This window comes from Natrix helvetica, assembly GCF_964273705.1.
Source record: "Natrix helvetica genome assembly, chromosome: 1".
Classification (NCBI taxonomy): Eukaryota; Metazoa; Chordata; class Lepidosauria; order Squamata; family Natricidae; genus Natrix; species Natrix helvetica.
Genome location: NC_138548.1, coordinates 32,524,381 through 32,537,718, shown reverse-complemented (window position 1 = coordinate 32,537,718; position 13,338 = coordinate 32,524,381). Strand labels below are relative to the sequence as shown.

Here is a 13,338-nt window from a genome sequence, read left to right as displayed (position 1 = left end):
TCCTTAGGCCTCAATTCCTAAGCCTCCCAGCCTTCTGCCCTGCTGCTTTCTAACCTCCTGGTCTGGCTTTGTTTCATTCCCCCCCAGAGCAATTTGCCTCAATCTAACACCTTGCCTCTTTCTTGCTCTTCCTGTTTCCCTCCCCTTGTGTCTGCCTCTTCCCCCCGCCCTTGCCCCCTGTCCTTGCCTGGCTTTCATTCCTAACAAATATGGCGCTTACCTTCAGCAGCCCCTTTCTTTCCAGCCTCCCACTCCCAGCAACTTTGGCGTTTCTTCTCCATTTCTGCTTCCTAGTTACTGGATTCAAGGAAGGGATTGTTGACTGCAAACTAAAAGGTTGTTTGATCCTTTAGACATACATTTCTCACCATCTTCTCTCACAATGTATCTCCAAGATCTCCACCCCCTATTTTTCAGCTCTGGTTTCTCCTTGTAATCTTTTTTTTTTTTAAAAAAATCTGTGCCTGGGGGCATAGCTTCCCCAGACTTTCTCAAACCTTTCTTTCCCTAATCCTCAAGCCTTCTTTGTAGCTCAGATCTTTTTGAGTCTAGTGATTTTGTCCAAGATTTGTCTCTTTCTGCAAAAATTAAGAACTTTGTACCCCCTGGTGCTTCGTCCCAAGCACCTCATTGCCACGCTCTGCAACATAGCTTATGTTCCTTGCTGTATGTCCAGCCTAATATTTTGGGTCTATCTTTGACAGAAGGAAAGCCTTTTCTCTAGGTCAGGGGTGTCCAAACTTGGGAACTTTAAGACTTGTGGACTCCCCAGAATTCTGGGAGTTGAAGTCCACAAGTCTTAAAGTTCCCATGTTTGGACACCCCTGCTCTAGGTCTTCAGCCTATCTTCTCTTTAACAGAAGTGAAAAATTATGTTTCTTCCTATGTAGATCCAGCATCCCTTATATACTTCCCTTTAATAATAATAATAATAATAATAATAATAAATAATTAATAATAATAATAATAATAATTCCTATTCCTTGACCCGTTTGGGTTTGGATATTGTGAGGAAACTCATTTTGTTTGACAGCGTTAATTATTTCCCCAGGTTTTATGTCACCCAGGAAGGAAAAAAAAGTGGAACTTGAAGCTCATCTGCTTGGCTAGTGAGCTATCTCCCTCCCTCCCTTTTGGTTGGTGCCTTCTTTGCTCTTCTTGTTGTGAAACTTGATTCTGTGCTGATTTGGATCAGGTTTATGTCCTCAGAAGATGGGAATGGGGTCTTCCACAGTTTATGATTCTAAGCAACCTGCCAGATGTCTTTTAGCTGGCTTCTCCATTGGAGCCAGAGTCCTCTGTGGCTGGAGTTTCACATCATGCTGAGCCATAACGAGAGGTTTGATAATTTATGGTGTTGCCGTGAATCCAGCAGTTGTGAATATGCAAACCAGGACTTGGCACAATTTGTTTACTCAGTCTTCCTTTGGGGAACCTTGCCTGTAGATCTCTTATTTTCCAACTAAATCCGTGGACATAATTCCTGATGCTGCAGAAATCCCCTTCTATAGCTCCAGGGAACTGCTTTAGAGCCTTCCAAATGCTAACCTTTTAAAAGGAGGGGAAAGTTGCCTGGCAAGAGGTCACCCCAGATAGTCATCTGCCTTGCAATAGGCAGGTGAGGTGACATACCTCTGCACAAGGTACCTCCCTTCCTTCTTCCTTTTTAGAGGGTCTGACTGAAGACAAGAAAAATTGCTGCCTGCTTTTTTTTGTTAAAGCCTCAAAGACCTCTATTTTCAAGTAAGGGCACAATTGTGCTGATCCAGCTCCTTTGCGTCCTTGGAGCAAAGACATCAAGTGCACAAATGGCAAATCAAAAGTGAGGTGGAGGAGAGCCGGTCAGCAAATGCTAGCCAGGTGGAGGGTACAGAAGACTGAAGGCATGTGTGGATGTTTGGACTTGCTATAGCTCCTAAAGAATAAAGAGGCTTGAGGGGGGAGTGTGTTACGTTATGAGATAATTACCTCCTGGGCCTTGCAGGGCTTTTGAAAACAGTTTTCCTTTGGTGGGTAAAATGTTTATTAAGATCCTGGGTATTTTCCATTTTAAAAGCATCCTTGGTGTTTTTTTTTTCCTTTCCAAGCTTTCGGAAATGAGCATAAACCAGGGCCAAACTTTATTATGTATTTTCTCTCTTTTTATAAACATTTTTTTTTTGTTTAGCTAGGAGCTGCCAGGTTGATTTTGACTCATAGTAACTGCATAGACAAATGCTTGCCATCCTGACCTATCCTTTGTAATAACTCTTTGCTTTTCCAAAGACATTGCATCCATCCACTTTATCCGTTTTCTTCCCCTTCTATTTCCATCGATATTGCCAAGCATAATTTTGTGTACTGAAGAACGTTCATTAAAAAAAATTAAATAATTTAAATTAAAATTGTTAAAATTAAATTAAAATTAAATTCTGGCTAGCAATGCTATTTATAGAGATAGCTCACAGTTTCAGCTTGTTTTAGATCATAATAGATGGTCTACAGCAGGAGTGTCCAATCCATGTCCTATGGGCCCCATGCAGCCCTGGACAGCTAGTAATGTGGCCCCACAATAATAATTATTATTATTAATCATCGCAAAGTCAGCCAGATGTTCAGTCTGGGTTTGGCATTTTTATCTGACAGTTAGAACAATTAATCAGTGGAATAACTTGCCTCCAGAAGTTGTGAATGCCCCAACACTGGAAATCTTTAAGAAGATGTTGGATAGCCATTTGTCTGAAACGGTATAGGGTTTCCTGCCTAGGCAAGGGGTAGGACTAGAAGACCTCCAAGGTCCCTTTCCAACTCTACTATTGTATTGTATTGTATTATTATTGTATTGTATTGTATCTACCTATTGAGTCCTTACCAAGGACCTGGGATAGGCAAATCTGGATGTTTGATGGCGTTACAGATATTGTCGCAGGATGGAAGCTGTTCTAAGTAAAGTTGCCTTCTGCAATTGACTGATGGCAAATTTGTCAATGCCTATGGTGTTCAAGTGGTGCTCCAGTTCTTTTGGGACTGCACCCAAGGCGCTTATTACTATTGGTACTACCTTTGCTTGCCTTTGCCATAGTCGTTCTATTTCTATTTGTAGGTCTTTGTATTTTGTTATGTTCTCCCGTTCTTTCTCTTCTATTCTGCTGTCTCCAGGCACTGCCACATCGACTATCCTGACTTTTTTTGTCTTATTATTATTTACATTTATTATTATTATTATTATTATTATTATTATTATTATTATTATTATTATTATTATTGCATTAGTTACATTAACTATATTCTATATTTTATATGTGGCCCAAGACAATTCCTCTTCACTCAATGCAGCCCAGGCAAGCCAAAAGGTTGAGCCCCTAAACGCTACACAGCATCTATAAGTCCAATCAATTGACTGGTTCACTGACAGCACCCTGACTGTAATGATCACCAGCCAATAACTGTTGTCTTGTGCACAAGATCAAAGACACACATTCTTTTTATGTAAAAGAATAATCTCTCTGTGGCGTATACCACTGAAATTTTAAAAAGTAAGCAGTTATTATCCCGGAAACATATAACCTTGGTTCATGCACTGAGCAAAGAAATATTATTCTATCAAACCTTATCAGTTCTGATACACGATCAGTTAACGTGATGGATAGAGAAAGCTACTCATACTTTGCATTCATAAAATAGCAATGAAATAAGTGTTCATAGTGTGGTTTGCTGCATCATATTTGACCACGGTACCATTGACTTGGATTCAGACATTCTGAATCATAACCAATAAATTAGCAATTCTCAAAAGCTGAATTTCATGTTAAAATTGATATTTGTACATCATGCAAATGAACCGCTACATTTGTACCTGGCTTCATTTAGTTATGTTGGGTGGATATATTCAATAAGCTTTGAGACTGGATGGGAAATTCAGCCTAGATTTCCCTGGTTTTATTTTGGAGAAGTTTGTATATTACAAGTGGCTAAAATATGTGATTTTATGTGTGTTGGAAATAAACCTGCACGATAAGTTTATAGTTCTGGGAGTTCTTCAAACACAGACAGCTGAATTAATTTAAATTGGTTACCTTATTAATCTATGGTTAGCTCACCTAACCATTGTAATAAATTGTCTGAACATAGCCACTGTAATCATGATAATTAACTGGCTCTTTTTGCCTTCCTTATAGAAATATGAACTGTTGTCCCTGTTCCTGTCTAAGAATAGACTGCTTTCAGCTGTTAGCAACATTCACGATATTATGAACTCTCTTGGAATATAATCAACTTCTCCCTTTTAAGAGAAGTTACCTGCTTATTTTGCAGTGCATTAATTATTGCTTATGGGTTAATTTTCGTGTCTGTCCGGTATTCCTTCCTTAGTCCTCTCTGTTAAGTGCTTTCCAGAAAAAAAAGGTACCTTTTTGTAGAGATGTCTATAAAATACCCTTAGTTATATTTAAACGAAATGCAAAAATGAAAGTAATCAAACAGAAACAACTCATTCCTCCTTATTTGCATCGCTACCCCCCTCTGATCTGCTTTGGCTACAATCACCTTTTTCTTCCACTCCCCTGCTGTGCTGTTTCTTCTTCCCTTGAGAAATACCCAGGATTGAAGGCAGCTAACACAATTTGGTCCTTCTCTCCTAATGGTGGTAAATTCATCAGTTCAAAATGCCATTAGTAGACTGTTGTGTCTGAAACCAGCCACTGCCATTTGGGGCATCTTGATGGTCTGGATATTGCTTTACTCTACAGCATTAGATGTTATTATGCTTATTATAAGAGGGACTTAGTGACTAAGATGCTGAGCTTGTCGATCACAAAGGTCGGAAGTTTGAATCCCCAGCACCGCGTAAGGAGTGAGCTCCTGTTGTCCCAGCTTCTGCCAACCTATCAGTTCGAAAGCATGTAAAAATGCAAGTAGAAAAATAGGGCCCACCTTTGGTGGGAAGGTAACAGCGTTCCATCCTTCAGCGTTCAGTCATGCCAGCCACATGACCACGGAGGCGTCTTCAGACAGCACTGGCTCTTCGGCTTTGAAACAGAGATGAGCACCGCCCCCTAGAGTCGGGAACAATTAGCACATATGTGCAAGGGGAACCTTTACCTTTATGGCTTATTACAAGATCTTCTTGGCTGCTGCTTTCCTTTGGATACACCTAGTCAAAAAAAGGCTATGGTTTAATAGTAGAAGCGATTCCACTTAATAATAGAACAAAATGCTAGTTCCAGAGTCTGCCTTGATCTTTCCTGATAGATACAATACAATACAATACAATACAATACAATACAATACAATACAATACAATAATACAATACAATAGTAGAGTTGGAAGGGACCTTGGAGGTCTTCTAGTCCAACCCCCTGCCTAGGCAGGAAACCCTATACCGTTTCAGACAAATAGCTATCCAACATCTTCTTAAAGACTTCCAGTGTTGGGGCATTCACAACTTCTGGAGGCAAGATGTTCCACTGATTAATTGTTCTCACTGTCAGGAAGTTTCTCCTCAGTTCTAAGTTGCTTCTCTCCTTGATTAGTTTCCACCCATTGCTTCTTGTTCTACCCTCAGGTGCCTTGGAGAATTGTTTAACTCCCTCTTCTTTGTGGCAACCCCTGAGATATTGGAACACTGCTATCATGTCTCCCCTAGTCCTTCTTTCTCTTAAGGTGGGCTTAAGAGAATAAGAGATAGGCTGGGAAAGACATTATTTCTTCCTCACCTTGATCCCAGAACACCGGAAAGCCTAATAAAGCTGGCAGACGCAAAGTTGAGTAAAACAAAAACCGCCTATTTCACAGAAGTCTTTTGTTATTTCTATTACTTTTATAAATAAGGTGAAAATGCCTAATACTACTTTTTTGTCCTGTTTTCCCCACAACAACAATCCTGTGAGGTGAGTTGAGCTGAGAGAATGAGGTTGGTCCAAAATCACCCAGCCAGCTTTCATGGCTAAGGCATGACTAGAATTCACAGTCTCCTGGTTTCTAGCCTGGAGCCTTAACCACGTGAGCAAAATGACTCTTGGTCATGTTGAATTTACACAATTTGCCATTGAGAGTTGTGATGATCTGGTTGTTGTTGTTGTTGTTTTTTTAAAAAAACCTTCTTGTAGTTCTTAAAGGGACCGGATCAAATCACTGATCTAATTGAAGAACTGTTAGCTTGAGTATCTGTGTCAAATGACCATTTATAGAAATTGTCTATTATTGAATGGCAGATATTGCAGTATTGGTATCTTTTTTGCGGGCTTTCTAAAAGGATCTGGATAATGAGACAGAAAGCTGAGTGAAATGAACTTTGCTTTACTGTACATATGTAATATCTGAAAAAGATACGTTATAAGCACAAGCAGAGGTGGGTTGCTCCCGGTTTGGCCGATCCAGTAGTGACGGCGGTGAGAGGCTCTGCCCACCCGCCTGGATGCTTCTGCAGAAGTGTTGCGCACACAAACAAGCGCACATGTGAGCACGAGCAAACCAGTAGTAAACTGGTTAGCAACCCACCACTGAGTACAAGCTGTGTGTGTGCTAGACACTTCTTTCCATAGTGAACAGAAGAGCTGATAAATTTCACAATACTTGACTACCATTGGAACCAATGCATTTAAAACACATCAGAATTTTTCTCCATATAGGCAAGAAATTTTCCATCAACAAATAGAGATACATTTGTGTCTGGGCATTAAATGCCTTGTTGTGATCCCTATCAATCTATTATTTCTTTTTCATACCATAATGAATCTTGGTTTGCTCTAATATTGGTAGAATTATTTGGCATTTATTACAGAAGCACATGAGAATGCATCCATCCTGAAAGGAGGGGGCCCATTGCATCCCTGTATGTGTAATAGGAGCATGTCATACTGTGATGGTTTCTTCTTCTTTTTTTTCTGTGTTGCTAACTTTTGCCTTACTTAATGGTAAGCTCACAGTCAACCTGCCATACTGCATTCTAACTACTGTGTCACCACAGCATAAATCTGCAATTTATTTTTGCTGATACACATAAGGTTTGCAAAGAACCAGCAACACTTTTGAATTTTGGAATAGCAGATCAATACAAGTTTTGAACATGAATTACTATGCATTGCAACTTCTTTGGACTCTTATTCTGATAAATTTTGATGAGCAGGCAGAATTAATTAGTAGGAGTTCTTTTGGAGGTACGTGTTAATTTAAAAACTGTAGAATACAGTACAGTAGCAAGAAATGCTGTTTTCATCATAGAATAGCAAGAAATGTATCCTAGCATTCCAAGAATATAAGAGTGACTTTAAATCTCACTAAATTAAAGAAGTAAAATTATCTAGTTTATTTTTCTTTATGTCCAAAATTACTGGGTTTTTTTAAAAATAGTTTTGCCACTGTGGGGAGAAATATATTCAGGAAACAAATAGAGAAGAATGAATCCAAGCTGTATTACTTTATTTATGCATTTGTATTTTTTTTTTGAAAGGATGTGGAATGATTGGTATGTACCATTGGTCAATTTTCTCAGTTTTCTGCCAGAGCTGAGGTTCCTATGCTGATCTGGGCTGTGGATTGTTTATAATTTATTCAACAAATCACTAGCTGGTGAATTTTTGCAACTCGTTAAGCCATAACCTATGACTTTTCGCAAATCAAAATTGTTGGGTTCACATGGCATACAGTCAAAGCTAAGCAAGCCACTTTATGATTTATCACATCATGATTTATCAGATTAGGTTCACACACTGTGATTGATCATGTGACTAATGTAGTCTTGAGTTAGCCACATGTTGTAGGAATCCACCCAAAGTGAATAACCCAACCACATAAAGATAACTGCAACATAAATTTTGTCAAGGTTTTTTTTAGTAAGGGAAAATGTCATTTTATTCCTTCATGAAAATTGTCTAATGTAAAAAGCTGCACACGGCAGTAATTAGAAACCTTTCAACACTGTTGAAGGAGTAATGCGATGCTTTGTCTTTGAGGAAGATGCTGTAGAAACACATTAAGAATGTCAATCTTTGCAGCTCTTTCTTTCCTATGTACATACAAGTGGCCCATGTCTAATGTCTGAAGCTGATTATGAAGAAAGTCTTTCTTTTAAATGCACCTATTATCTAAATAGTTTGGATATAATCCAGTCAAAGTTAAGTGCTTTCAGGTTTTTATGAACCTCAGTGAAAGAGTTATGTATGTCCTTAAATCAGTGGAACTTGCAAAGTACTTAAATTTGGCTGGCTAATCAAACCACTTAAAAAACTGTTTTAATAGCTTATAACAGGGGTGTCCAAACTTGGCAACTTTAAGGCTTGTGGACTTCAACTCCCAGAATTCCCTAGCCAGCTCTGCTGGCTGGGGAATTCTGGGAGTTGAAGTCCACAAGCCTTAAAGTTGCCAAGTTTGGACACCCCTGGCTTATAAGAATAGGAATCCTCACATGCATTTTAGTATAAACTTTTGAAACTAGAAGTATAAATTAAATTTTAAAATATCAAGCATGCTTAATTCCAAAATCATGATCTGTCCTTTGAAGCTATAGCATTATTTTATATGCAAACATTCCTTTCTTTAACTTTTGGTCCAGATAACCATTTGTTTTTATTTGGTTGTAAGCCAGCTAGAGTCACCTTTAGGTGAGATGGGTAACATAGAAATTTAACAAATAAATAAACATGTACTGAAATTTCAAGGATATTCACACCAGTTGTATTTGCAAAGTTGTGGCTGCTACAGTGTTATTGTAGTCAGCCATGCCATGTGATTTCCAACACTCTCTGCCAGCTTCCCATAAACAAGATCAATGGGACAGCCAGCTGGAAATCACTTTTGTTCTCATCACTTTTTTGCCCACCCATGGTCATTCTGTTTATCTGTTTAGGTAAATTGGTTTTCTAGCATATATTTCATTAGATTTGCATTAAATATATTGTCCTGAAAATAGGACCCAGTTTCTGAAATTAATATAACTTGAATATAATACCTGGAGAAGATTCTGCACATTCTGCACTATTTTGAATAAAAAGAATGACACTTTATTTCATCATCTGAGGGGATAAATGGGGAACTCGTCAAATTTGAAGATGACACCAAGCTGGCAGGAATAGCCAACACTCCGGAAGATAGGCTTAAGATTCAGAAGGATTTTGACAAACTTGAACATTGGGCACTATCTAATAAAATGAAATTCAATGGTGAAAAAAGTAAGGTTCTACATTTAGGCAAGAAAAACAAAAAGCACAGGTACAGTATAAGTGGTGCCTCACTCGATAGTAGTAACTGTGAGAGGGATCTTGGGATCCTAGTGGACAACCATTTAAATATGAGCCAGCAGTGTGCAGCAGCTGCCAAAAAAGCCAACACAGTTCTAGCTGCATAAACAGAGGGATACAATCAAGATCACTTCAAAATCATGAAGTGTTAATTTCTTTATAATGCCTTGGTAAGGCTACACTTGGAATACGGCATTCAGTTTTAGTCTCCACAATGTAAAAAAGATGTGGAGACTCTAGAAAGAGTGCAGAGAAGAGCAACAAAGATGATTAGGGACTGGAAGCTAAAACATGAAGAACGGTTGCAAGAACTGGGTATGTCTAGTTTAATGAAAAGAAGGACTAGGGGAGACATGATAGTAGTGTTCCAATATCCCAGGGGTTGCCACAAAGAAGGAGTCAAACTATTCTCCAAAGCACCTGAGAGCAGGACAAGAAGCAATGGGTGGTAACTAATTAAGGAGAGAAACAACTTGGAACTAAGGAGAAATTTCCTGATAGTTAGAACAATTAGTCAATGGAACAACTTGCCTCCAGAAGTTGTGAATGCTCCAACACTGGAAGTTTTTAAGAAGATTTGGATAACCAGTTGACTGAAGTGGTGTAGGGTTTCCTGCCTAGGTAGGGGGTTGGACTAGGAGACCTCCAAGGTTCCTTCCAACTCTGTTATCCTATTCTAGCTTATAAATCCACCTAAATTGGTGACTGTAAAGTACATTTTGCTATTTTGATAATCTACATTGGAATTTCTGTTGACGCTCTTTGCAATCTTTTACTTTCTTTCTGTTTTTAAAACAAAACTTGTCATCCAAGCCACATTTTGCTTCTCTAAAACATATAATCTAGAACAGGGGTGTCAAACTCAAGGCCCGGGAGCCAGATCTGGCCTGTGGGATGCTTAGACCACCCTGGACACAGCAAAGGACTGGCCCACAGTGCCTCTGCCGGCAAAAACAGAGGTTGGGAGGAGCCCTCCCGAGCGCCATTTTCGCTGGCAGAGGGTTGCAGGATGCCGTCATAGCCAAAAATGGAGTTCGGGAGCCTGTTTTCGCTGGCAGAGCGTTGGGCCACTACAGGCACCCCGACGCAAACACAACCCTGATACAGCCATCAATGAAATTGAGTTTGACATCTCTGATCTAGAATAAGAGCTGCAACATTTGTGATCTGGTAGGATACTTGGAATTTTGAGAATGTTGGGGAGAGTAAAGAATCATGTGTCACATTTGGCATCTAAAAATTCTAAACAGAGTAAGTCACTTTGCATACAGCAACCTCTGTATAATATACTTACTGTATAGAATTCCACTATATAAAGCTGCAATTCTGGGTGCAGGAACATGGGAGTAATGCTTGCTTGTTCCGTTGTTTGTTTATTTCTGAGTAGGCCGGCATATCTCACCAAGTGGCACTAGCTGATTGATGATGCCTGGGCTTAGAAGCTAAAGAGACTCCCACCTGCTTAATATCATCAGGAAGCATCAGCACTGTAGGATAGACTGGAAAGTAACAAAACATGCTAAAAGAAAGCATTTCTATATTGTTACTAAGAAAACCTACATGGATATTTGCATTTGGTCACTAATAATCAAACAATTTGGGAGTCTTTTTCTTTGCCTTAGAAATACATAGGATGGCCGTACCATGATTAAGAAATTTTTTTATTTAGTTATTTTTCTTCTTCTCATAAGCAGTTTATATATGGAAAACTGGAATCCTCATAGAGACTAACCTTGTGCTTTTTTCCCTTGTTCTGTTAGTTTTCTGTGGGTAGGATAATTGTTTCTCCCATCCATGAGAAAAGAATTCAGTAAGATTCTTTTCAATGATTCAAAGATTCAATGAAAAATACCACATCAATTCACTGTTGCTTCTCTCTTGATTTGTAGTGAGTCGGATGGTAATCCCAGCACAGAAGATGAATCCAGCAAGGGGCAAGAGGACTTGTCTCCACGTTCCCTTGCAAGCACCTCTGATGGCGGCACCAGCTTAAGCCTTCCTAGTCCAATGGAGCAAGTATATATGCAGCAACTTGGAAACTCCAAAATATCCTTAAGCTCCTCAGGAGTTTTACTGAATGGAAACCTTATGCCTCCCAATCCATCTGTTTTTCTTAATGGTACTTCTTTCATTCAGGGCCCCAATGGTCTCCTTCTCAATGGTCTCAGTGTGGGATCTTCTCAGGCGGTATCATCAAGTCCACTCAAAACATCGCCCAACGCTTTGAGCAATGGAATCTCCATGGGTGACATGTTAGTCCCTTCCTCAGAAGATGTGAAAGACTTCAAACTCCTCCAGACTTCTCTGTCCAATTCCATTGCACCCTCAACACCCACAACAACATACAATCCCAATTCTGGGCCTGTCTCTTTCTCAGGCTTGACACCAAGCATGGAAGTAAAGAGGGAAGAAAGTGAAGAAGCAATAGCATCGCAAGACAGTGGCTCAGTAGTCACTTTTACCGCTCCAATCCAAATCAACCAATACGGCGTTGTCCAAATCCCTAATTCAGCAAACAGTGGACAGTTACTTAATGGAGGCCTCAGTTTTTCCCCAATGCAACTGCCCCCAGTATCAGCAGCAACTTCTCGAGGTAAAAACCCTTCCCTGTATTAAATTATTGCTTTTTTGTTGTGAAATTAAGAATGTTGAAGATATGTAATGGCTTAGACCAGGGGTGTCAAACTCAAGGTCCGGGAGCTGAAGCCGGCTTGCAGGGTGCTTAGATCTGGCCCATGGGTCTGCCCTGGAAACAGTGAAGGACCAGCTCGCGGTGCCTGTGCCAGCGAAAACAGAGCTCAGGACAGCTGTGTGCAGCCCTCCCGAGCTCTGTGTTCGCTGGCAGAAGGTTGCAAGAGGCCGCTGCAGCCAAAAATGGAGCTTGGGAGCTGGCCACACCCACCCAGCCCCCCAAGGTCAAACACAATCCTGATGGGGCCCTCAATAAAATCGAGTTTGACACCCCTGGCTTTATGTACAAAAGGAATCTTTCCATGAACAGAAGACATTTTGACCTGGTGGAGACTGGTACTGATGAGAAAACACCCAAATCAGGCAAAAGGGGTTTTTAGATGGACACTGATGGAGAAATTTTCAATGAAAATTCAAACTTTTCCCCATATCAGCAGGCTTTAGCATCTTATAATCAACACTATTTATTTTTCTTTTGCATGCTTTGTCCATAGGACTAGCTTTGTCTTTGAGTAGAGGGAGCCATATAGATTAACATTCAGCCCTACTTAGCCCGCTGCTCTTAGGTGTGGCAGAAGATACTGTCCAAGAGAGTAAATCTTTGGTTTAATAGATTTCATTTGTACACCGGGTGTAATTTCTATTTGGATGTCTTATCAAAAAAAACAAAGCCCAATGTATTCAAAGTAGTTTGAATGATTACTCTCAAGGTTTGTCATTTGCATGAATTTATATAACACAAATCATTATTACATTAATTCATGCAAATGAAATGAAGCCAAGTTTAATGTAATTCTCTTCCTCCTACAAACCGCCGTTAAGTTGAGGTTTTACTGTATATTATTTGTTAAATGTCACTTCCACCAGTTTTTCTGTTCATATATTTAGTAAGTACTAACATTTTTTTAATAATTGGAAAACTGCATCCTACACGTTTGAAATTTGTAAGTACTAACATTCAATGTACTACATACTGTATATTCATATTTGGGAAGTGTGAATTTACATTAAAATGTAAAGCAGATTAATTTACAGAGTTATCACATATAATCCCTACAATTATGCATGGTGGGGCAGTATAATAATCCTTCCATTGCATGCCCATATTTGATCACAAAAGAGCTGGGCAGGATCAGAGCTCATTAGTATTAGGATAGATAGGAGATTATCAGATGAAAATTAGATTGGGAATTTGAAAAAAAATATCCTGAAAAAAAGTAATCACTGACCACTTATGTAATGTTGCCAAGAAAGTAATACAGATATGCGAGACACAAACTGTAACTGCTAGGAGTAGTACCAGTAGTAGATTTTACTTTAATCCTTGACAGATAAGATTTTAGCCAGGATGGTCTGGATAGCACACTAGTTTGCTACTACTATACAATTCTATTTGGTAATGTTTTGTTATTTTTCAGTGATCTTGCTGTT

At 39.3% G+C, this 13,338-nt stretch overlaps 1 protein-coding gene across 2 annotated transcripts in view; it reads left to right on the top strand.

Moving 5' to 3' along the window:
• LOC309385002 (homeobox protein SIX4-like) overlaps nt 1-13,338 on the top strand; it is a 29,128-nt gene that overhangs the window by 4,572 nt on the left and 11,218 nt on the right. For both annotated transcript variants that reach the window (XR_014174141.1, XM_081939024.1), the window contains exon 2: nt 11,106-11,809. Coding sequence is in view for 1 of the 2 variants with exons in the window: in XM_081939024.1 (XP_081795150.1) it covers nt 11,106-11,809 (704 nt within the window). In the remaining variant the exon portion in view is untranslated. The remainder of the gene's footprint in view (nt 1-11,105; nt 11,810-13,338) is intronic.